This window comes from Paramormyrops kingsleyae, chromosome 24 (genome assembly GCF_048594095.1).
Source record: "Paramormyrops kingsleyae isolate MSU_618 chromosome 24, PKINGS_0.4, whole genome shotgun sequence".
NCBI lineage: Eukaryota > Metazoa > Chordata > Actinopteri > Osteoglossiformes > Mormyridae > Paramormyrops > Paramormyrops kingsleyae.
In genome coordinates, this window is record NC_132820.1 from 10,108,596 (window position 1) to 10,134,071 (window position 25,476).

At 53.0% G+C, this 25,476-nt stretch overlaps 2 protein-coding genes across 5 annotated transcripts; one reads left to right on the plus strand and one right to left on the minus strand.

Moving 5' to 3' along the window:
* Positions 1-9: 9 nt before the first annotated feature.
* rbm41 (RNA binding motif protein 41) lies at positions 10-16,254 on the minus strand. 4 transcript variants are annotated; one of them, XM_072706363.1, is made up of 8 exons: positions 16,233-16,254; positions 3,764-3,831; positions 3,429-3,545; positions 3,119-3,320; positions 1,455-1,659; positions 631-1,157; positions 373-520; positions 10-276 (listed from the first exon to the last, which is right to left on the minus strand). In XM_072706363.1, exons 2-8 carry the CDS (start codon positions 3,769-3,771, stop codon positions 176-178), a joined length of 1,308 nt encoding a protein of 435 aa, XP_072562464.1. In that variant the 5' UTR covers positions 3,772-3,831; positions 16,233-16,254; the 3' UTR covers positions 10-175. The 4 variants fall into 4 exon arrangements, with proteins under 4 accessions (XP_072562464.1, XP_023700589.2, XP_023700590.2 ...); XM_023844821.2 differs by lacking the exon at positions 16,233-16,254 and adding an exon at positions 4,918-4,968; XM_023844822.2 differs by lacking the exon at positions 16,233-16,254 and adding an exon at positions 4,537-4,554.
* On the plus strand, positions 6,894-25,002 carry klf8 (Kruppel like factor 8). The gene is made up of 6 exons (XM_072706365.1): positions 6,894-7,629; positions 16,431-16,532; positions 18,376-18,877; positions 20,335-20,446; positions 21,820-21,962; positions 22,129-25,002. Exons 1-6 carry the CDS (start codon positions 7,603-7,605, stop codon positions 22,308-22,310), a joined length of 1,068 nt encoding a protein of 355 aa, XP_072562466.1. The 5' UTR covers positions 6,894-7,602; the 3' UTR covers positions 22,311-25,002.
* The last annotated feature ends 474 nt before the right edge of the window (positions 25,003-25,476 follow it).

Consider the following 25,476-nt stretch of genomic DNA (forward strand, 5'->3'; position numbering starts at 1 on the left):
GCTCATGCATACGTCAAATAAGAATTTATTTTATACTAAATTATACAAATATAACAGCGACGAGTGAATTTCTAGGTAAAGTTAAAGATAATTTCTGCCAAATGGGTTTCACTCCCCTGCCCCCCCCCCCCCCCCCCCCGCAGAGCCTCTGTGTCTCTGTAGTGGAGGGGGGGGATCACTCTGTCTTTCTCTCTCGCCCAAACTCGATGACCAGGGGTCTCTCCAGCAGCCGGTAGCCATTCAGTAGCTCCAGAGCCTTTCCGGCAATTTCCGCACCTACGAGAGGGCACCACAGGACAGCTGGGTCTGACTCCTGTACCATAGTGGATGTGTGCATGTCTGGCGATCCCCAGTGAGTGATGCATGTGCTACCTGGAAGTGTGATGAAGGCCTGCCCCTTCATCCTCCCTGTCAGCAGGCGGTACAGCAGGGGCGGAGCTCCGGGCCGCTGGAACCGTGAGAACAGCGAGATGAGCTGCGCCAGGGAAGCCCGCGAACTCAGGTTCTTGACGCACAGCACCTTAAATGGAGGGACAAAGAGAGACTGAAATGCACGCATGTATGCAGTTTCATGCAGCCCTGGCTCCTGCACATGTGCCACAGTATGGCATTTCATCTCATCATGCCCACCTTAGATGGCGCCCCCTGCTGGTAGCTTTGAAATCGGGGAATGGATCGTATCTCATCCTCTGTCGCACGATTCTTCCGGATCTCCTCTTCAGAGACCTCTTCGACGGGACCAGTGAGCTTCATCGTACCCTCTGATCCCCGTCCCACTGGTGTGCAAAGGCTCCCGATTGGCTGACTCAAGCTCAACCGCTTCTGCCAGGCCAGCCGGTCTCTGACTCCTCCCCCCTGAAGCCGGGAGTGGACCGAAGCTTCTTGAGCGTTTTCCGATTGATCAGAGTCGTCACGCCGGCCATCCAGCTGGGATGTGTCAACATCGCTCTGGGCGCGTGACTGGTCAGCTTCACGTAACTGGTCAGGCTGGTTAAGTGGTAAAGTTTGTGAATTTAAGCAGCCCTCTGGGTCACTGGATGGCACGTCCTTGAATACACCAGTTGCCCCAGGTTCTTTCTGCCCCAGAACGTCCCTGTAAAGGGAATCCAGAGGATCTGAAGACGACGTACCGTCCTGACCTGACTGAGAGTCCTCCTCTGTGGGCAAGAGGAACAAAAATACACACATAAGGATCTGGCACCTCCCTCTCCCTGCTGTCCTACCACAATGGCCATTTGGAGGGCACTGGTGCTCGGATAACTGTGCTATCGAGTGTAGCAGACATGGATACAGAGTGGATAAAAAGGCTTATGGACCAATATTGATGTTGGACCCCAGACTAGGGGGTTTCATTCGTGAGACTTACTGAAAGACGAGAAACTGAAAACGAGAGAAAACGATGGAGGGAGAAGCAGAGGCAGAGAGGATCATGGGGTGGAACAGAGCTGACTCACCCTGGTGGTAGAGGGCAGAGAGAAAGCTAAGGCGCTCGCTTCCCTGGAAGAGGGAGCGCTCGATCTCCATCTCCCGGCGGGACAGGGCCCGGCTGGCTGAGAGCCGCTGCGGTCTGGACAGCAGCTCCACCCGGGCTTTCATCTTGTCCTGGATGGCCTGCAATCGCTGGTGCCTTGCGCTGGGGGCTGCACTCACGCCCCGGCCCTGCACCCACACGAGGCGGCGGGAGACAGAGGCGCCGCAATCAGACTCTCGAGCTGCAATCAGAGATACTACTCAAGGGTGTCCTAATGCGTCAGTGTCACCGTCAAATTTCTTTCCCCTGCAGTTCAGATTGAACTGCTGAGAGGAGAGACAGTAAAACCGTGTCATCTGATTAAGTATATATAACATTTATAGGATGTGTTTATAACAGCAACTATTATTTGACGTGATGTCGTTTGGGGCTCGTTTCCCCTAAAAGACACTGGGTTTGTGTCCCCTTGCATGAGGACCAGAGGGTGGTCTCAAGTCTCCTACCAGGAATGTGATTGTTTGAAGTCCCACATTTTGGTGATATTTTATTATTATATGCATATCTTTAAGCTGATTCTATTTTAATTTATTTTAAACATCAATTATATAAATAAAGATTTACGGATTGATTTACTTTGTATTTAGAAGATAAAGTGGGCCATTTTATTAGCCAGAGATGAAACGTATTTACACACACACACACACACTAATGCTTATTAGTTTTCATTAAAACTGGGCTGGATGCTTCAGCACGGCACTGAAAAAGCTACATTTCCAAGATTTATTGGTTTATGTCTTGCTGTGATGTTCAGCCGAAGGAAGAGTGCAGAATTTCAAGCAGGTCACCGTGTGCCGTTTCTAGCCATCCTGCCAAAAGTCGCAGGACATCCCTCTGACTGGAGGGAGAGATGACTTCAGAAATATGCCAGTCTGCGGACCTTCCTCGACAGACCTCGACGCGACAGAACAGCTCCAGGACGAGCCAGAAAATGAGAATTAGGCCAGAGCAGGTGGCGCTTTCGCGAGCTTTAGAGGATGCATGGAGCACCACACATCCAGGCTTCCATGGAGATGGGCAGAGTCTTCCGTGCGATGATGAAGTCATTACTGAAAGCAAACGCCGGCCAATTTGCAGCATACATATCATGAAGATGCACGCCATTCAGGGTTGCAAAAGTCTGGGAATTATTAAAGTTGGGAACTTTCCATGGGAATTAACAAGAATATATGGGAATTAATGGGAATAAACTGGAAATTTGCAAAACTGCTAGTTAGCCCATAACACAGAACTTAAAGGTAGCTGGAAAAAAATATCTTGATGGCACTAACAGAGATATTATTGTGTAACCAAGTGCTTGTGAGAAATTATGTGTGTATAAAAACCTCAAAATAAGCACCTGCATGAAAACGCACTACTTATAAGTCATATTCTATGCTGATTTATTCAGACAGTTTGCTTTCTTTGACAGCTCACGCAGAGTTCCACAAAGTTTAATATTTCCAAAATTCCCCAGCTTAACTTCCCATGGAAAGTTTCCGGAAATTTTCAGGCCATTTGCAACCCTATTCATCATTCACACCAGCCTGGTGCTTTGTGATGGGACAGCGTGTACTCAACACTGTGTCTGGCTCTCCTTCACCCTCATACCTTTTCTCCAGCCTCTGACTTCTCTCTGCTCCTCCACAGCTCTATCTCAGCGTCGGTGAGGCCCAGTTCCCGCAGACTCGACATCTCCTGCTCCCCATCCTGCAGGGTCTGAAACTGGGACAGGCTCCTTACTCCAGCAGCCTGCTCCCCAAAGGGCTTGTACAGCGTCGCTGGAGCAAAGCACTTCCTCTTGGCCACGCACCTGCATTGGAAAGCGAGAGCCCTCATTTACAGTACAGGTGCAACAAAAAAGCAGGCAAGTGTCTGTCCAAGTACCCTGCAAGTGGCAGGGCAAAGAACAAAGTCCCACCGGTCTATGTCAGCCCCCGTGTCCAGCTGCTGTAGTAACAGACTGTGCAGCTGCCTCTGTCCTTCTGTCTCCTGTTCTTCAAGGACCGGGGCATCATTACAGGAATGGCGAGTGATACTAAAAATATAAAACACATCAAGCACGATCCTCAAACAATCCGAAATGAAATAAAGTGAAACCTCGTTACGGGAGGGAACTAACGTGCTCCAACTTAACAACCTCCATAGCACACTAATTGAACCTCACGCAGCATGTCCCGGTACAAAAATGAAGACCACAGTAATACGGTTTTGGACGACCGACATTAAATCGCTTCCAAAGTAGGATCAACTCACCGTCGCATGTTCAACCATCAAAATAATTGCACTTCCGGTTTCACTAGCGTGTTCTTTGCCGTGGCATTCTGGGTAATGTAGTATAAAAAGAAAGGCTCGGTTAAATATAATATAATGCAGTCAAATTACTAGAATAATCATTATAAATTAAAAGTATATATGAAAGTCACACACATAAAGATGGACATATTCAAACTTTAATAAAATACTGAGCTTCTATACTGACGCGCTTAATATTGAAAAGAAAAATTACATACTGCAAGAATGACGAAAACGCCGAACGTTATATATTGACCACACTGAGGTGTTTTCAAACTATGAAATTTTGTAATGCATTTTCATTACAAATAATCTACAAATAATTTACATTCCTCAGAAGTCACTGCTATTGAAATATACCGCGACCTTACAAGTGGCAATGCAGGAAAAATTAAATAAATAGGCTATGTCCAGATATGATTCGTCTGATGCATTATTAATTGCAGAAAAACACCTAGGAATTCATGTATGACAACATAGCCCGTAGTAGGTTACTCAGTCAGATTTTACTGTGCATCCACAACGGAAATATTGGGTGGCGTATATGTATGTCTGTTTCTATTTAATTACTGATAAAGATATTAACCCCTTTATCACGTCATCATCAGAACTATTATTAATAGCTAATACAAGGTGGCTGGTGTATGTTCTGGGGCAGAGATTACTGTAGTCTAGCTATATATTGCCTGTCATTTACGAAACCTTCATTTATACATTGATTTACAGTGAAATACCTGCTGCCGTTTTAGAAATAATTGCCACGGAATCCATCATAGTTGTCTTTCGTCTGTTCATTTTTCAGAGAAACAATCGACAATCAATCCTGAATGTCCATTAATATATCAATTAAACTTTTAATTATCGAATGGAAACCCTTAGACTGAGAGAAAGCAAACAATGACATTGTGCCGTATAACGCGAGCCGCACTGAAGTGCAGCGCAGACACGGTCATGTGGCTTCTGCATAAATCCTGTACTACAACTTTGCTGCCGTAGCATTGTTTCTATACACTCTCGATTACATAACAACAAGGCACAGGAACACTTGTCCAGTGCGTGTCCAATTCAAGTATAAATGACAAATAAACTAAGAACTATGCTTTTAAAATATTTACCGGAACTTCATGTCTTCTGCAAGATATTCAAATCAGTTATTATAAATTTTCTTATTATGTATAGCATATTTTCACTTCTTTGGTGTAATGTTAAAGTGCTGCCCTCTAGCGGTTAACCGCCCGCTTGTCGTCATTTGCATAAATGGACGCCATTCGTGTAGCAATTTTAGGGCAGTTCTAATTAGGAACAGTTTAGAATTAATCACAAAATGTAACTGATGGCTCAGAATATGAAGCGCCGTGTCATGCTTTAATGATCGAGCGATTAGAGAAGTATTTTAACATTACCGTATCTGTATCTAGTTACTGCAGACTAAATCCAAATCGATTAGGAATTACCATTGTCATTTTTCTGACTCATACGCTCTTCATGAATAACCTTTTTTGCGAGCTTCTTACATTAATTACAACACTGATACTCTTCTGTTTGCATTGGTATCAGATGGGAACATCAGTTGGACGCACGGCCGTTAGCCTGTTCATATCAGGGTATAGTGAAGGACTGTCCTAAATGGGTGTGTCGCGGGTGTAATACAGCCCAACAGTTTAATACGACCTTGCGGTGATGTTATTGTAGGGCTATATTATTTAGAAGCATTTTAATCGTAGTGAGTTTAATAACAAACCCCTCACACCCTTAGTAGGCTTGCCAGTCAAACCACATAGCAGCTGCTGATGTGATATGTACATTACATGGTTTCATAGGACGCAGTGTACACGTGTCTGACAAGACGTCGTGATCACGAGCCATGAAAACGAGAACTCGATCAGTGCTGTCCGCTTTGAAACAAGCTGTGGCTGCTGGTATTTAGTGCTCATTTATGCTCGCTCGCGTCAGCGTACAATCCGAGTGAAATAAAGAAGTTTTGAAGTTTGGTTTTTACGTGTGTGATTTTTATGTAACGTAGTGCTAGGTCCTATATGTAACAAACTCCGGGGGGTAGGGTTGAAGCCCGCATTGCACATGACAGAAGGTAAGGGTTCTGGGGAAAAACTCACAGACCATTACATATGTGGACAATTCAGTGACACCATTTCACCAAACTGCACGTTTTTGGACTGGAAGAGAGAACGTGGACACTCCACAGGCAAGGAGCTGAGGTGGGATTCGAACCCACAACTGGAAAGGCTATCGTGCAGCATATTATTTTAAATCCAGAGCCACATAAAGCATACCGTCAGCGACCAGCCTTGCTATGAAAGTCGTGTCGTGTCGACATTGCCATGCAAAGCTATATACAGCATATTAAACGCATTCTGTTCATGTATACCCAGAAAATAGACTCGAGCACACAGATTGAATTAAAGTACTGTGTGTATTAGTACTTGCTGCACGTTATCTCTTCAGGAACACTAACTTATCAAGTATTTAAAGTGACTTCCACACTTGTATCCTATTAAATCCAGTACCACAATTTTTACATTTTATTAATTTACCAATGCGACATTTATACAGTATACACACAAATGAATTTGATAAAAAAAAGATACTGACTTGTAATGCTATAACTAAAGTTTAAGAGAGACGGGAAAACAAATTAAATAGGTTACTGCTCTTTTACAAGGGTGGATTTCAGAATGTGCCACACCCTGGCATTTTACACAAAGCCACGGATTCTTTTTGACTGCATTTTAAGTCACCACACCCATATTCAAGGAATTAATTTAAAACACAAGAATTCATATTTTAAAAGCGGGAGTGTTTCGCTTGCGTGTCACGGCGACACGTTTTACAGGACATCTGTGCGACATCCAGTGACAGCTGAAGTCATCCCGGTGGCCTTCAAGTATAGGCTTCGCGTGGCTGATGACAAGCCACCCTAAAAGCCGCCTTTACGCAAGTCACACCAAAGAATTAATGCTCCCCGCGCGCACACGGGTGCGATCGAGGTCCGGTCACGGGGTCGCGCATTTTTTGTTATCGATTTGCCAGGTCCACGCCCGGTTCCTGCTGGACCTCTAGAGTCCGGCGATGAAGCATCGGTGGAGGTGGTGGGGGGAGAAAACAGGGCATTACATCAGACCCGAGTCCACTGTGCTCAGCATCGGTCCGATCGCACAAAAAAAAAGTGAAGGGTGGTTGATACAAAAAGGATGGAGGGGGAGAGGCAGAAGAAACTTCGGGGAGGGCTGTTTTGTTGAAAAGCCAACGGGGACGTCGCATAGGGGGACATCTGGGCGGCTTGAGGCGGGGGGCCACCGGGCGCGAGCATCCGACCCCCCGGTTTCTGACCGCGATGTTGCAATGCGCGCACGCGGCGGGCGCGCCACCGCCGCCGCCGCCGGTCCGAGCTCCTCTGCGGCTGCCTGCGCTGATTGACACGGCCGAGGGGTGGGGACGCAGGGTGGGGTCACAAGCAGGGAGAGGCGGAGGAGAGACGGAGCCAGGCGAGCCCAGCCCAGCCCAGCCCAGCCCCGAGCCCGAGCACGGTAACAACACGCCGAGAGAGAGACGAGGGGGAAGAAAAGAGCGCTTCGACGGCGGGGATATGATTTAAAAAAGAGGCTCCCGGAAGACGCGACCTCTACTTTTTATTTCCCTTCCCCCTTCCCCGACACGTCCATTGGAAAAGTGGAAGGCTGCCAGCAAAAAAATATTATTATAAACATATATAATAATATCGGTTATTGTGAGACACCCCGGCCGGTCGACCCCCCTTGCAGTCCGCCCGCCCAGCCAGCGAGATGCACAAGGAGACCCGCAGGAGTAAAGTAAGTCCGCCGCCGCCCTTTAGCCAGCCGCTGGCCGCTAGACCGCCTTCGTGCACCGGGCCGGACCGTGCCGGAGCGCCGCCGGCGGGGGTAGCAGCGGGGTCGGGTTAGCCGGCGAGCCGAGCTGGGTGACGGACGGGCGCGGGGGGCAACGGGGTTTCGCGGGCGGCGTAGCGCCGGGGCGCCGTCGGGACTTTTTATGTTTGATTTGGCAGCGCTGTAACGCGGAACCCCTAACGGGTCTCGCCGGGGCTTATCGGACGGGTTTCGGTGCCTCCTCTCTCCACTAACCCCCCGCCGAGGTCCGAGTCGCTCCCATCCCTCGGCGGACGGGGCTCGACAGCGGGTTTAAAGTGCGGATCGAAAGAGGCAGGAAGGAAACGGCCGCTGCGGCCGCCGAGACACCATCTTAGTTTCTTAAAGAGACAGTAGCGCACTAAGAGGGACTGTGTGTGTGTGTGTGTGTGTGTGTGTGTGTGGAGGCGTGTGGGCTCGGGGGGGGAGGAGGACAGCCAGCCAGGTGATCAGACCAAGGTGTACCGAACATAAGACTTTGCCTCATTGAGTTCTGCCGCCGGGATTGACCGGGTCAGTTGGTGCCGGTGCCGTTTCCTTATCCTCTGCTGCACAGAAGCAATTCTGTGAGACCTCTGCAATAGGACAGAGGGTGATACAAAGTGTGAAAGACTTGCGGAGTGCGCTGGTGCACTGCAGGCACGTGCGGGTCGCTTGTGGTCTTGGCATTTTCTTGGGTGCAGACCCCATCTTGGCAACGCGCAGGTCCCAAAGCAGCATCCAGACACCTGGGGTCACATGACTATTCATGCGAAACTTGATCATGTGATATTTGCCCCCTCAGCACTGAATCCTGGGAGTTTTAAATGCATCAATAGCTAATGAATTGGTAGTAGCAATGGCAACGGCTAACACAGACCCCCCCCCCCCTTCAGTTAGGAACCCCCTTTCCTTCAGTGCGAGGACTAGCTTAGCTCTGGGTCCCCCGATCAGTCTGGGCTGGCTGGGGAGACATTCCTCACTGCTGGGGCTTGATTGAAAGCTGGTTTTGGCAGCCAAGGTGAGGGCCGCCTGGCCCCTGCGTGCCCCCCCCCCCCCTCCAAAGCCACCCCCCACCTCACTCGCGCAACGTCCAGACAGAGCAGCAATTATTAACAGCCACCAGCAAGCCATAGTTAAGATAGTTACAAACTGTCTGTATGTCTGTTGACAAGGAGAAGATGTGACGGCTTGCCCCCCCCCACCCCCAAGGGTGTCCAGCCTGACCACTGGGGTGGGTGTAGCGCCGTCTGCTTTTGGGAATGGGATGGGCCGGGCCCCATCCAGCACTAACTGCACTATTTTTAGGACTCGGGTTTTTGTTTAAAAGCGAAAACGAACGACAAAAAAAGCAGGATTCGTCTGCTGTGACTCTGCGTGCGACTGAGCCGCCCCTCGGAGAACGGGAACCTTTAGACCTTATGCGTGTCCTCGATGCCAGCTGCAGGGGGGCGGGGCTTCTGGAAGCTGTGCCTCGCTTTTACCTTGTGTGTGTCCGCAGGCCGTGCGACGTTTTTGGCCTGGGCGCGGCAGGTGACCCGCCTCATTGCTGTCGTGATTGTACATTTGGTGCTTTTCATGGCTGTGGACGCCACGGCTAGCCGGCTAGCCGTCCGTCCATCTCAGCGTCTCGCGACGAGTCCTGGTCCTTTGGCGTGCAGCTCAAATTCGATGAAGGGTGTTGCTGGTGGCCCTAATCAATGCAGCTGTCACACGGACAGAAACTCCTGACCACCTACAGATTTGCATGTCTTGTTCACGGGGGCCATGGACCAATAAATATAGATGTAACACATTGGCCGTTGGGCCCCAAGTGTTGCTGTCTTCCGCTTGTGTTTTTATATCGGGGGGGAGCGGGGGGGAGGTGGCACTACGATGCCTCTGTGGGTTGCTACAAAATCAGGGGTGATCATGATTATACCGAGTGCCGACCTTTTACGCCGAAAAGGCTTTAATCGCCGCTACAGGCCCCCCCTGTGATGTCGGCCCTCCCGTGCATTTGGTTAGTGTGAGGTCATGGGAGGCGGGCCCATGGACACGGGTGGGGGGGCAGGATCGCCCGCGTGATGGCTTTGGGCATGGGCCGCATTGCCCATGGGGGCTATGGTTGAAACGTTGAGATGTGGGTCGCCAGGAAGCTGGAGAGGAGCCACCCTGCTCTCTAAGGGGGGGGAGAGTCATGGGGAGTGGACACTTCCTGTCCTGCATGAAAATGTCAGAAGGGCCACGCCGCTTCTACTGGCTGTGAGGTCTCTCTCTTTCTCTCCCTCTCTTTCTCTCTCTCTCTCTCCCTCCTTCCCTGTCTCTCTTTCTCCCTCCTTGCATCTCTTTCTCTTTTTTTTTCTCTCTCCCTCTGTCTCCCTTATTCCCCATCTCCTTTCTTCCTTCTTTTCTTTCTATTTTTCTCTCCTTCCCTTTCTCCTTCCTTTCCTCTCTCAATCCATTCCCTCCCTCTCTGTCTCTCTCCCTCCTTCCCTCTCCCTTCCTTCGCTCTCTATGTCCCTCCTTCCTTCACTCTGTCCCTCTTTCCCTCTCTTCCCACCCTCTCACTTTTTCTGTCTCTCCCTCCTTCCCTCTCTCCTTCCTCTCTCTCTCTCTCTCCTGCTCTCCTTCCAGTGGCCACCATCTGTGTCAGCCATGGCATGAAAGGCACAGCCCCCAGTTGGGCCCAGCCCTCAGAGACCTTTGTCCCCCCCCCCCGGGAGTGTGCGTGAGTGCCGATAAGGCGCGTCTTCCCCGTGGGGGGATGGGGGGGGGGTTCAAATCGATAAGGAAGACGTTGGAAGCTGGCCGTGAGTCTGGGTCCCATACGGACCCGCGGGCACAGAGAGTTCCGGGCTGTTTTCTGACGCGCTTGACACGCCTGGGAAGAGAAACTCGGTCCCCCCCACCCGCGCACAGAAGATACGATCAGCGACCAACGTTTACTTTGTGGGAGCTGATGGCGGAAGATCCTAAGGCGCGTGAGCAGGCGGGTGGGGACGCGGACAGGAAGCCGGGCCTGGCCTCAGCACGGGGGGGGGGGGTGAAGGGCTGGGAACTGGGCTTGGGGGGGAGGAGGGGGCAGTGGTGGTGGCGGAGTAGTTTGGAAGTACAGGAAGTGTGGATCCCCCCCCCCCTCCCTACTTTTTTTTTTAAGGAGGGTGGGGGTTAGGGGAGTTCTGGGGTTGAAAGCCTCATTGGTGGGGGGGGGGTTTGTAGGGATATTGCCCGTGTCTCCCCAGATTAGAGCCGGTGTGACAGAATGACCCCCCACCATCTCGGCACAATCATTAACCACGGAAAGAATCCCGTCCCCATGGCAACCCCTGCAGCTCTGCCAAGCTGGCTGCAGTGGGGGGGGGGGAGGAGGAGGAGCCGCTCATGGGGCGGGGAGGGCGTGTCCCAGTGTGTGTGTGTGCGTGGGTATTCGTGCATGGGGTCCTGTTTCCCCTAGCAACGTGGGGCAGCCGCGGCCGTCCGCCGTGACCAGGCCCAGCCTGTCCGCGCGGCGTCTCTCAGCGGCGTCTCTCAGCGGCGTGGGCGTGCTGTTCCTCTCTTCCTGTCTCCCTCCCTCCTCATGAAGAAGAGGAGCAGAGCCCCCCCCACACACACACACACACACATCAGCCCCTGCACAGCCCTGCTCCAGAGCTCTTCTTACACCATTTATACTGACTGGGGGGGGGGGGTTAATTTGCTTCAATGAAGGTGATAATTACTTGAATCAGGTGGTTTTTGTCCCTGGCTGAACCTCAGAGTCGTCCTCCTGGAGGGACAGAGTCACTAGTGTAACAGACAGATGCACGCGTGTGTATGTGTGTGCGTGTGAGGATAAGGCCGTGCGTTGGGCAGCAATCACCAGGGTGTGGTGCGATAAGGCCTGACCCCCACCTCCGCCCTGCCACAGCAGCTGATGCTGGCATTGGGAGATACTCCTGGGCATTTTCCTGCACGCTGGAGGAGTGTGTGTGTGTGTGTGTGTGTGTGTGTGTGGGTGTGGAAGTCCCGTGAGTGCATGCCGTCGAGCAGCACAAGCCGTACGGTCTTGTCCCTGGACACAGCGAGCCTCGCCGCCGTTTGCGCAGACGGTCAGCGCGCAGTGACGCATGCTCACGCTATGGATGTCTGCAAGGCCCAGGGCGGAGGCCGTGCTGCGATGGCAGACACACCCAGCTGCAAAGCAGTGACTCCTTGCTCTGGGGGCGCGGACAGCACTGGGCTGGGGGGGGGGGGGGGGTGTGCATGTGAGCCTGGGTAGGGAAAGGCAGGGGGGGGGCCCTCCTGGACTCCGGCGTCTGCTCAGGGGATTGGGGAAGCAGTGCGGCACTGTCTCTTTAAGGCCGGGTGGACTGAAGTCAGGGGGGGGGGTGCATACATATGTAAGGTCACAGCTGTGTTGGGCTGGGTGGAGGCCTAGGGGAAGGGGTGGGGAGGGCAGGATCAGCGACAAACAGCACGTGGATGACACAGCGGCTCCGTTCGGGGCCCCGGGAGTTGGCCCCGAGTGGAGGGGAGCACTGCGACAGCACTGGGTGGTACAGAGAGAGAGAGGAGAGAGAGAGAGAGAGAGAGAGCCTGCCTCACGGGGAGCCTGTATTAATACTACAGAGCCCTGACACACTTAAACACATGCACACCCCCCCCCCCCCAGGATTTCTGGGGTGCCTCACACACCCCTCGCAATCCCCCCACATTTGAAACCTGGTCTGACAGTGCCCAGAATAAATGGACAGGCCCTATTAAATGTGCCACATCCATGGATTTGGCATTAAGGGCACAGATTTCAGGGTTTGAGGCTCGCTTTCCGGTCATGGGTTCACGTCCCACTAATGGGTCATGGGTTTGCGTCCCACTAATGGGTCATGGGTTTGAGTCCTGCTCATGGGTTCGAGTCCCGCTCGTGGGTAATGGGGTTGAATTCCGGTCATGGGTTCGAGTCCCACTTGTGGGTCGTCCCGCTCTCGCCTGGGGTGTTGGAAGTGTGATGGTGTACAGCAGATGGGACATACTGGCTGGGCTTAAGGGCTTACAGAGGCCATACCTAGAAGACTGACTGGCTAAAACATGGCCGACGTATGACTGTGTGGGGGAGGCATTTACTTTGTTTAATCTTCATGAGTGTCAGGGTTTGGTCAGCCTGCAGTCTCTTCTCCATCTTTCCCTTCTTTCGGGCCTTTTTATCTTTGAGATCGATGCGGCATTAAAGCACGCATAAATACGAATCCCCTTTGTTTATTGCATCCATCGCATGTATTGGCGCATTAGTTTTCCGGACGCATTTACTCAGAGTGTCTCCACGGTAGAGGAAGCGAGCTGAGTAAACCGGCCTTTGTCACCCCCCTGACTCTGCTCTGGGTCTGAGGTCACGCGACCGGCCAGCACCCGAGCGCCGAGGAGGTGCCGTGAGTTGGGGTGTGTGGGTGTGAGCTCACATACGCAGTCGCCTTGCTGCGGCACACGCCCAGAAAAGCATGCACGCCCACGGGTGCACAGAGACTAGAATGCGTGATCGACATGAACACTGTACACACACACACACACACACACACACACACACGGCCAGCAGCAGTGTTGGAGGTGTGTGTGTGTGTGTGTGTGTGTGTGTGTCGTCTTCGACATTAACACTCTCCACTGGCGCAGAGCAGCGGAGTCCTGTTGCACCCCCACCCAGTCCCCCAAACACAGAGCCTCCTGATCGCTGACTCTCATTACCCCTCAACCCCCCCCCCCCCAACACTGTCCCTCAGAGAGTGAAGGGGAGGGGGGGGGTGATGGGCTGGTCTGCCCTCTGGAATTTGGGCAAAGGTTTGATTTGTGTACTCAGCGGGGGCTGGGTCTCAGGGGTGGGTGGGGGGGAGGTCGGCTTTGCACAGGATGGTCCCCTTTGCACTGGGACACGTCCCCCCCCCCCAACCCTCCACGGGGGTCCACAGGGGCCCCGGGCAGAAAGCTGGAGGTGTGGCCTCAAATCTCATGTTACGGGATTGTGCAATCGGCACGGAGCCCTCCCCAGCCCCGGCACCCAAAAACAGCCATGCGGCGCGGGGGCTTCCAGCCTTGGCCCCCCATGCCTGCTTAGAAGACCCCTCTGGCTGCAGTCCGATCTCCCCTTAAAGAGAGAAAAAAAAGTTCCTCTCTAAAACTGTAACTCCCTGGGCTGGATAACACAGATTTGCAGTGTTTAAATGTCCATAGTACAGTTAAGTAGAAGGCCAGCCTCTTTCCAGAAGGTATTTACAGTATGTCCACTTGAATACGCAGCCCTTTTTTTATTTTTAAGGGCTTGATGCTGTCAATACGACAAAGCCGGTTCAGAGCTAATTCGGTTAGCCGCCAGATCGTCTGGCTCCCGTCCCGTTAAGGGAGCGTTGTTCAGCAGGACGGCCGACGGGATTTGCTCAGCCTGTCTTCATTGCTGGGTCTGGAATACATTGTTTCGCTGGCCTCTCCTGTTCACCCGCCGTGACATCGAAACGTTTCCGAAGCAGTTCTGTCACCCAGGGACTTTATTCCGTCGTTTGATCATCTTATCCAGCTTTTGCATCGGTCAGTTATGTAATGAGCGGGCAGGTGTCTGTTTAGTGTGCTTAATTGCTGGTGTAAAACCCGAGTTGTTGCTGTGTGTTCCGATGACCCTGTTAATTTCGGCGGCACGAGAGCGGTTGATGCTAATTAAAAGCGTCTGACGGAGACAGTCACGTTTTCTCTCTGTATTCTGGAGATTTCATACCCGTGGACCAAACGACCAGCATCTTTCCGAAGGACCGGTGGATGGATGCGAGTCTTAGGTGCTGAATTAAAGGCTGATCATGTCCCCGGTGTTTGAGAGGAGCGTGAGCACCCCCAGGCTGGGGATACCGGGCTATTACAGTGCATGTGGGTCAGGGGTCAGAGGTCATGGGGGGGTGGGGTCAGAATGGGCGGGGCCAGAACTCAGCATGAATGACTCGGAGTTCTGGGATGGATATTGGGACATGTAAAAACCCCTGTGCAGGAGGGGCGGTGTGTGTGTGTGTGTTTGCGCGTTTGCATAGATCACATTTGAGGACCAAATTGTCTGCATAGTGTCGTACAAACTGAAATGTCCCTACTTTTGAGGTCCCCATTTGGATAACTTCAGTTTGATAAAAATCTGTGAATGCAATCAAAAAAGTAAAAATGGCAAAAGTCTTGTATTTGGGTTGGTTACTTATGGTTAAGGTTAGGGATGGGTAGAGGTTAAGGGTGTCGTGATTGGGATTAGGGTTTTTCCCATAGAAATGAATGGACGGTCCCCATTTAGATAGGAAGACCAACGTGTGTGTGTGTGTGTGTGTGTCTGTCTGTGTGTGTGTGTGTGTGTATGTGTGTTTGTGTATGTATGTGTGTATATATGTGTGTGTGTGTGTGTGTATGCGTGTGTGTCTGTCTGTGTGTGTGTGTGTGTGTGTGTATGTGTGTTTGTGTATGTATGTGTGTATATATGTGTGTGTATGTGTGTGTGTGTGTGTATGCGTGTGTGTGTGTATGTGTGTGTGTGTGTGTGTGTATGCGTGTGTGTCTGTATGCGTGTGTGTGTGTATGTGTGTTTGTGTATGTATGTGTGTTTGTGTATGTATGTGTGTATATATGTGTGTGTATGTGTGTGTATGTGTGTGTGTGTGTGTGTATGTGTGTGTGTGTGTGTGTGTGTGTGTGTGTGTGTGTGTGTGTGTGTTCCACTGTCCTCGCTCCATCCAGACGCCCGCGGGTCACTCAGAGGGCCCTGACCCAGATTGAGGCTCTGCGTTCCTCTCTAATCCCCCTCCCCCCCACAGCCCCTTCTTTAATGAAACCCTCCCCCACTAACAGCTTCCTGCAGGGGTGGGTGTGGGTCTGGGTCACACCCACCCCACCCTCTTATATTCCTGGAACTGCTCCACCCACCCAGCATGAAGCCAGAGGAGGACCCCGCTAAACACGAGCACATGCCCCTCTCCCCTGCCCCCCCCCCCCCGGCCAGGCCTGCCCCAAACCTGCGAGAACCTCGCACCCTCGGCGCCGTCTGGCCCGGAAACCGGTGCCGGCCCAGTTTTATTTTTTTCACGGTGCTGAAATTCACCAGGGCGTGTCATGGCTGAGTGCGAGCCGGCTGGTGAGCTCCTGGGGGGGGGGGGGGATGGGCCGGCCACACCCTACAGTGATGGGTGTGGCCACGCCCCCGGGTGGAATCCGCCGCAGCTGGCTCGCGGGCGGCCCCTCCCCCGCTAAGCATTACCGTCCCGTTCCTGAGTGCTGCCACTCAGTCTAGAGACTCCGGCTTGCTGGTGTGTCTCTCTGCTCTCGGCTCTGAGGAACAGGGCGTGACTCTGGTTGCTATAGAAAGGTTTGCCGGGTACTCCTCCCTCTCTCCCTCCCTCCCTCCCTTTCTCTCTCTCATTCTCCCACTCCTGTCCTTCCCTGAGTCACACTGTCTAGGATTACAGCTCCTTCTTGTCCTTCCCCTCTAGTTTTTAATGTCTCTCTCTTCCTCCCGTTTTCTCGCTGGTGAAGGTAAAGTTCTTCTCCTCCTCTCTCGCTTTGCTCAAGCGCCCCGGCAGCTGCCTCACCTGCCTCCTTGCTCCGTCTGCCTCCTCCTCCTCTTCTTCTTCTTCTTCCTCCTGCCTGAATCGCATCTCTCTCTAACACCTGACTGGCCCCCTCCCTGCAAACTGCCTCTCTGTTTGTGACCTCCCTCAGTCTTCTCTCTCTCTCTCTCTTCACTGTTATCTTATATTTAACATTCCCCCCCCCCCCCCCCCCCACAGTGCGAAGCGAGTCCTAAGAAGCCCCGCACCTCCAACTCTGACTCCAAGGGAACGATGCCGGCGGTGCAAGTGAAGGTGGAGCCAGAGGAGGCGGAGAGCTCGGTGAGTGAGCGAGCTTTTTTTGGGGGGGGGGGGGTGGAAGATCACATGACACTTCCTCCGAAAGGCAGACCCTGGGGACAGAGTGCCTGGCTTCGTATAGGCAGAGGGCAGGGACAGGGGGGCGTTTATTTCATTAGCGGATGGGGGGGGGGGGGGGGCGCGCTGTACACCTGGGCTCTCCTCTGCTGTTCTGGAGTTACCGCCTGGCTAGCTGCTCTCCCTTTGGGTTAGCGCAGGGGGCGCTAGAGGGCGTGCAGCGATCCCTCCTGTCGCCGCGGGGATTCTCATTCCTCCTGGCCTTCGCCGGGGATCTGGCGAAACACACCGAGGGAGGCTTCCATTCCCTGGTAGCCATGGCAACCGGGCTCTGGCGGGAGCTCTGTGATGTAGCCCGCTCGTACCCCCCCCCCCCCCCCCCACCCCACCCACCCCACGCCGCTGGCACACTCTGTGCGGCTCATACGGGCTGTACACACATGCGGACACGCGGAGCACGTGTGCAGGCACTCAGGATGGGGCTCACGCACGCCTGCCGCTTTGTCCTCCCGCTACAGAGCCACTCTCGCACGGCACTTCCTCTGATGTCGGGCTTGGCGGCTGGTGGGGGGGGGGGGGTCTGCCCGGTGCGGCTGAACTTTACATACTCATGGACCCAGCGTTTTGAGGGGCAGCGAGCGGGATTGGCGTGTCGACACATCACGGGGACGCTGCTGTATCTGCGGGGCCCACAAAGGGCTTTCGCTCCTTGGCCTTCCTCCTCCTCCTCCTCCTCCTCTCCCGGCTCCATGCCGCTGAGCTCACAGGCAGGCATTAGGGATTTTATTCTCCATCATCGACATTCGGCGTCCGTCTCGAACCGCCCGCCGGCCACTCGGGCAGCGGAGGAAGCGAGCGAGAAGTTTCCGGACGCCGCTGCGCCCACGCGGCTGCCCGCATTCACGTCACAGGGCAGCAGGCGGGAGTGAGTCGGTTAACAACCCTAAGCCCCCCCCTCCCCCCCCGAGCCATTCGCCCTCACTGTTTCTGTGGGCGGGGCTGAGGCAGGGCACCCCGGAAGAGATGCCTATCAGACACGGCTGCTGGAAAGGGCCCAACTACAGCACCAGTGGAGCGAGACGCTCGGATTCTATGGTTACTGCGGCAGCTTGGGGGGGGGGAGCATAGAGCACAGACCCGCACAGACCCGCTTGCTTATGTACTTATATATTTGCTGAGGTGCTTCGCCGTGTTGGTTTTTGAGGGGGGGGCGGGGGGTGTATTTGGGTCGAGCCAGGGATAGAGGAGGAATTGGCGGACTGGAGGGGGTGGGAATTCGGGAAGGAGGCGAGGAAGTGAGTCAGCTGATACCTTCCAGTTTCCATGACAACCGGAGGCCTTTCCCACCCACTCTCCTTTTTCTCTCCCCTGCCCCACCCCCTCCCTCCCTCTCTATCTCTCTTTTTAATTTATTATTTTTTTTTTTATTTTCCCTTTTCTCTATGGCCTCCCTTTGTCTTCCGTGGCTGGTTTCGATTTGGGCTCCTCGATAAAATTCCGCGTCAGGCATCCAAAGTGGCCCCCCATCCCCCCATTTCGGATCAGCTCGGAGTCTGACTGCGTGCCAGCACTGAGGGATCCGTGCTGGTTTCATCGACAGACACCTCCCCTGCGGCTGGGCGTGGGCCGCTGTTCGGGTGGGAGGGTGTCACGCATTTACCTGCTTTCGCTGTAAGGGAATCGGTAAAGTGACCAGTAGGAATCGCGACTCAAACCAGTTAATGAGGCACGGCGCTGCTGGGGAATCCATCCCTGCGTTGTGCGTCCTGCTGATCTCTCTTTCCCACCGCGTTCCCCCCCCACCCAGAAACCTGAGGCCTGTGAGGACTCCCCATCCCCCGCCGTGCCCAAGCCCAAAGGCCCCGCCCCCTCGGAGTCTGCCTCCCCCCCGCCCCTCTGCACGGCCAAGCCATCGGCGCCTGAGATCCTGTCTGTGGACCAGACGGAGCCGGTCGACCTATCCCTGAACAAGCCGCGATCCAACCTCCCGCCGGTGACGGCTCCCTCCTCCAGCCCAGCGGGCGCTGCCACGGCAGGCGCCCAGGCCGTGACCACCACCCCCATCCCAGCGGTGCTGTCTCCTGGCTCCATCCTGGCCTCCACCCAGGGCGTGGGCGGCCAGCAGATCCTGCACGTCATCCACACCATCCCGTCGGTGAACATGCCCAGCAAGATGGGCCAGCTGCAGACCATCCCCGTGGTGGTGCAGTCACTGCCGGTGGTCTACACCACCGTGCCCAGCGACGGCATGGCCGCCGCCGCCATCACCGTGCCCCTCATCGGCAGCGACGGCCGCTCCGAAGGCTCTGGTGAGTATCCCTTCCCCTCCGCCTGCTCCTCACAAATGGCACCGGACATCAACAGAATCTCCTGCCGCCTAAAAACATTTCATTAATTCAGCAGATGCTTCTGTCCGAAACATCATAAATGTCTTTTGAGGTATCGCTCGCCGGCCCAGCGGTGCAGCCATTCAGTCATCCCTGGGATTTGAACCACTGGCCTTCTGATCTTAACCCACTGAGTCACGCGCCCTTCACGACGGAAACATTTTAATTCATCCCAGTCGAGCTTTACTAACAATACTAGCAGCTTAACCTTTTCCCGCTTGGCTGTAAACATTCCATCGGGTACTAGTTAAGAGGGAGCCATCACTGCTAGAATACCCTAACAGACCCAATAACCTGGTTAATGGTGCTGCGAGTCCCTTTCAGGCCGTAAGTGGGTTTAACAAATGGCCCTCTTGTTTACATTTGAATGCAAAGCGAAGTACAGTTTTTTTTAAAAAAAAAAAACAAGGTTCAGACAGTCCCTGGAGCAACTTGGGATTAAGGCCCTTGCTCAGGGGCCCGATAGTGAAATTGACCATGGGATTTGAACCAGCAGCCTTCCGGTTACAGGTACCTAACTCGCTGAGCCACTTACTGTCCTCTTGTTCTCCTAAAGCTTGGCTATGTTCTGGTCCACCGGGTTGGACGTTCATCGGGGCGCAATTCTGGCCAATCTCCTCTCGTTTAGAACTCCGACAGCAAGGAGCGTTAAGAAGTACGGTGCCGCCATCGTCTCGCATTCAGGCAGTTTGTGTGGCTTTTCGACAAAATACAATTCTAAAGACATCTCGGAAGGATCTTGAATGAAGCCCGGGTTTGGGTGCAAAACTGCAGCGGCGCCGCCGAACAGGACCAGGGCTAGGACCCTGAGGTGACCGTGGTCTGCCTGAGAAACTGTGTGTGTCATGGTGGACAGGACAATCCACCCCCATGCTCTTTGGCCCCCGGGGGGTCACATGGTTGCTGGGGGGGGGGCTGGCTGTTTTCACGCCTTCCGGCCTGGGTACTCTCAGCATATTCACAGAGAAGATGGGCCCTTTACACTTTGAATGTGGTGTTGAGCATGGTTGTGGGGGTGGGTGGGGGGGCTTGTCCCCTTGAACAATGGGACGGACGGGTAAACTTTGAACAGCCTGCTCACTCATTCTGTCCTTCAGGACCTGAAAGAGTGAGGCCACTTCTTAGCACTTTTTGATTGTGAATGTTATTTTTCTGGTTATGCGTTTTTTTTTATTATTAATCTGAGCTTTATCACGGATATATATATTTTTTTGTTGGACCCACTGAGGCACTGGGCATGTTGTGCAAAGGTCCAAGAGTAGGACCCTTTACTGGGATCTGCGGACATCTATCAGCCTGTTAGTGGGGGCTGCCGTCTAACGAGAGGAGGGCGATAATTTGACATTGAGCCGTGACCTTTGACCTCTGTCCCCTGACAGTACGCATCAAGCCCGGGTCAGCATCGCCGGTGGAGTTCCAGAGTGACAGCGATGCGGAGAGCGGCACCGAGTCCGGTTCCGCATCCTTCAGCACGCGGGGCATGGATACCGGGTGAGTGAGTATGCCGTCATGCGCCCCCCCCCCCCTGCCTCAGTACTGCGTCACCTCTGTGGGACTCTTACATAAGGCCTTGTGTAGCTTACGTGCTTGGGGGGCAAGGGGTCAGGGCATTGTGTGTGAGAGCAGGCTACACACATCTGTGTGTGTGTGTGTGTGTACGTGCATGTGTGTGTTGCTGGGCAGGGTTGTGCCTCAACTGGGTGTAAACAAGGTTACGTAATGCTGCCTGGTGTCACACCTCCCTTAAGAGGGAGTGAGGGAGGGGGGCGGGGGGGCTGTGGATGAAAAAAAAAAAATCCTTTTCTGGTGCAGTGTGTTTGAGCAAACGGCCGGGGTGATGGGGGGGGGGGGGCAGAGCGAGAGGGAGTGAACTAGCTGGCAGACAGGCAGAGGAGTGGGGGGGGGAAGAGAGAAAAGGCTGGGAGGAGAAGGGAGGAAGGGAGGGAGAGAGGAAGGAAAGGAGGGGGTGGGACCCAGAGAGAGAGAGAGAGAGAGAGAGAGAAAACAAGAGGGTGAGAGGGAGGGGAGCGAGCGGGAGACAGCACTGGACTGGAAGTTGTCCAGCTGTGTGGGATCTGGGGTAGCGCTCCCTCTGGTGGCTGTTTCAGGGTACCACACCCTGTTTGCAAGCAATGGGAATGAGCGACGGAGGTGAGAGTGTGTGACGTGAACCGTGTTAAACGGGAGCCGCTAACAGGCAAGTGGACGCCGGCATCAGCATGTGCCGAGTCCAGGGTCAAAAGCTGTTAAACCCCTCGTGTGTTCGGGTGATGACTAACGGACATTTTCTAGAGTATTCCGTCTCTCGTCGTTACTCTGGGTAGGCGGCTGGCTTTAGCCCATCGCGCCTTGCCGACGCGCTCGTAAGGTCATCAGATCGAATCCCGTGGGTCTCTCCGAAGGGCATAATAATTGTTGTAGTGGTGGGTGTGTCCTGTGCAGTGTGGCCCCGCCCTGTCCCGCCCGCCCTCGGAGATAAGGCGGCTGCCCGGCATGCGGGTAACTGCCGTGTGCAGCCTGCCAGTAACATTCCTAACGCGGGTCCCTCCCAGCCACATACGGACCACATTCACCGGGCTGTCCAGTGCCATTATGTCAAGGCAAAGTCAGGGCTATAAAAATAACCACAAGGACTAACCTAAATCTCCCTGGCTGCCTCGTAAGGGCACTTAACTTGGAGTAACCCACCTTCCGTGTTAAAGCCATAGGGTTCTGTTCGGTGGTGGGGGAGCGAGCTCCAGGGGCATCATGGGAAATGGCTGTCTCATTCCGTGGCTAATGAAAGGCTTTTCTCTTGTTCCTTCTCTCTCTCCTTCCCCCGCTCTCCTTCCCCCGCTCTCCTTCCCCCGCTCTCCTTCCTCTAGCTCGGGCGCCGACCTGGACATCCCGGCTGACCCCGATTCGCCGGACATGAAGAGGAGGCGAGTCCACATGTGTGACTATGACGGCTGCAACAAGGTCTACACTAAGAGCTCCCACCTGAAGGCACACCGCAGGATACACACAGGTACACCCCCGTGCCTGAGTTTGGTTCGGTCCAGTCCGCCTACCTTGGTTCTATAAAGTACATTTCCGCGAGTCCCCTGACCAGGCCGGGCGAGACCGTGTGGCGCGCGGATGTGGTGTTGTCGTCCGGGCCCTGGCTAATTTCTGGTTGGATCTAACCCCCCCAGGGGAGAAGCCGTACCACTGCACCTGGGAGGGCTGTACCTGGCGCTTCGCCCGCTCCGACGAGCTGACGCGCCACTTCCGCAAGCACACCGGCATCAAGCCCTTCCGCTGCACAGACTGTGACCGCAGCTTCTCCCGCTCCGACCACCTGGCGCTGCACCGGCGCCGCCACGTCATGATGTGAGCCGCGTCACCATGGCGATGGCGGCTTGAGAACCACGCGCTGGCTGCGGGGGGTGGGACTCCAGACGGCCCCGCCTCCCCCAACCCAGCCCTCCTCCCTCCCACCTTCTCCCACGTACGGGGGAGGAGCTGAATGACTGTGGGAATTTCTTGGTCAGTACGCCATGTTTGTTAGTCATAACCCCCCCCCCCTCCCACCCCCTTCATAGGAGCCAGAGTACCCCCCCCTCCATTATTGTAGGTGTGAAATTCAACCCCGGGGGCCAAAAGCCTTATTGCACAGGTGATCTGGAAGCATGGAAAGTCTAATAACTAATGTGGCCCCTAGGTGTTTTTTGGGGGGGGGGGGGGGGTGTGCTGGCTCAGCTGGGGGGGATGTGTGGCAACCCCCCCCCCCCCCCCGGAATGGACTGCTCTCGCTGTTGCCGCATGGCTAGGCAACACGCCCAGGACTCTTTAACAGTGCGGACGGGGGAGGGGTGAGAGAGCCATCACATACTCATCTTCTGGGATTGTTTTCAGGGGGAACATCCTGAGCTGTCTTCTGATCGTTTACTCAGTGATTTTTTTTTTTCCTCTTAATTATAATTAGCTTTTTTTTTTAACGTTGTAGGTTATTGTTTTCCACAGCGGGCTCGAAAGCTCACCCCACCCTCGTTGTCGCCCTCTCCGACGTGGCCCGGGGGGAGGGGCTCGCCGCCGTTAACGTTTTGCACGCCGGCGGAACATGAGATGGGGGAGGAGCGAGACTGTGAATCCTTTGGCCTGTCCCTTATTTAATCCCTGACGCTGTAAGACTTCCATCTTCCTGTACCCTTAAATCTAATATCAGTGTTCTCAGCTGGTCCGATGTTCCGTCGCGACTGGCTAAGGAACGCCACGGTCCCCAGAATGACACGAACCGAAACTCACCTGGCTTCAGCAAAGGCTGTGAAACAGCTTGAGATTGAACACGCTGCCCGCAGGGACTGGAGTGGGGGGGGGGGGACATGCGTGCCTCAGAGATTTCCCTTTTTTTATTTTTTAAAGCTTATTATCTTGTAATGAATTCTGGGGTCATGTGCTGCTACTGGCTAAGTTTTAGCCCCTGAAGGCAAAGTGAAATTTACCAGGGTTAAGGGGCATGGGGGGGGGACTTGTTTGCGGGGCCTATGAACCAGAGGACCCCACCCAGGACCGTCTTCTATCAGCCCCCCTCCTAGCTCCTGCCTGGGAGCGTGCGCGCACTAATGCCAGATGCCTGAAGGGGGCGCCCATACCCACACGTGGCCCTACATTATTGTCGCTGGCCTTCAGCTGTTGTCGCTGGTGTCATTTTGGGGCCGGCTGCTCCTCTTGGCGGGCAGCGGGCACCCTGTGAGATCCTGGCAGCCACGGGCGCCAGTCAGTTAGCCGCCACTCGGAGTACGTGTGGAGGAAGGCAGAGAATACAAGCCGAAGCCCAGCAGGCAACATGGCGGTCTGGATGATTATATTTCTTTTACGTAATCTAAAGTGTTACTAAGCACATCTTTTTTAAAAGAAATGTGTATTTAATTGCAATTCTTTTTGTAAACTGTTCATAGACATTAGGACAATGATGAATAATTAAAAATACAGTAAAACAAAGTGTACATAATGTATATAAGTAATCAGGAGTGCAGAATACATGTAACGGGTGGATTTCTATTTTTAACACTGACTAGACAATGTGAAATATCTTTCCTTTCATTTCTTTTTTTCCCTCTGGTTTTAAGAAACGTGTTACTCTTTTTTTTTTTTTTTTAATTATTATGCGAGAAGTTTCACATGTTTTGTGCTCACTTATGTTGCATGGAAAGTACCATTTTTTATTTTATTTTTATTGTTTTGGTGAGAGTGGGGGAGCACGTGCGGCGACAGGCCGCCAGCATGTGATTACCCATACAGTGGTGTCTCCCAGAGACTGGCCAGCCTCCCTTAATGCCGGCGGCCCAGAAATGCACTGCACACACGCATCAGATGGTCCCTCTGTAACATTGTTCGCTCCATTTGCTTACACCTCGCAGACGAGCAGGTCAAACGGCGTCCGACAATAATGAAATTCCACCCCCAACCCGACGAATATTCGGTTGTCTGATTGACCTGTCATGTCTCGCGTCAGTTGAGAGATTCAGTTTGCAAAATTTTTCAAAAAAGTTTTTAGTTACTGCTTGAGATTTATTCAAGTACACTCGGCACGTTGTTTTTTTTCCCCCATGGACAAATTAGCAGAGGCTTTTTCAAACTTCTTTTGTTAATGATTGCATTGCCGCAAGATGTAAAGACCGGTATGTGACTGTTAGCAATGTGGGTAAATGGCAAACTGAAGGGAGCAGCGCCCTCTGGTGCTGGAGTGATGTAAATGACAAAGGACTTGTGTGCGTGTGTTTCTGTGCGTGTGTTCGGGTGTGCACCTGTGTGCTTCTACTCATCATAATCTAAATCTTCTTAAAAATCATAGGTATTTTATATTGAATGCAGTAATTTATGGGCCAGTAATATAATACTCAGTGCAATGCAGTTATTGTTATAATACAAATATTTCTTTTGTATTTGTACAGAACAAATGTGTAAAGATCAGCGAGGAAAACGTGAGCTTTTTGATACTGTGAGAAATGGTGTGAAAAGTCAGTTTCCCTGTACAGTTGTGATTACCCCCTCCCCCTTTTATAGAATAAAATGTTTTTGGTGCAGCTTCCGTATGGTTTTGTGATTCACTGATTCGGCGACGTCAAATCTTATATCCGGTGAAAATATTTACGTCGTCAGGGTTACAGTATCAATAACACAAAGCTTCACTTCTACAGACACCTTTAAGAGTTTTTTTTTAACAATGGCTCTCAAATATCTGATACCAGAGTTTCCAAATTATGAAGCGCAATTTATATAATGTTACAGTCAAATATTCAATATAAAGTAAAAATATTTGGTGTTGCCATTTATTGTAATTCTTAAATGCGAGCTCAGCTTTCACACAAACCAGTGCTTGAAGTGGGCCGGAACGCAGTTCCGGAACTTCTGTATTTTCGTCTTTTGGGTTCCGCCGCTATTTTCTGCGTTCCGGTACCGGCGCAGCGACAGTGGCCCGAGAAAATTAGAGTTCCTGCACTTATTTTTTCCCACTTCAAGCACTGACACAAACGTATAGGCCTACGGTATTAAACCAG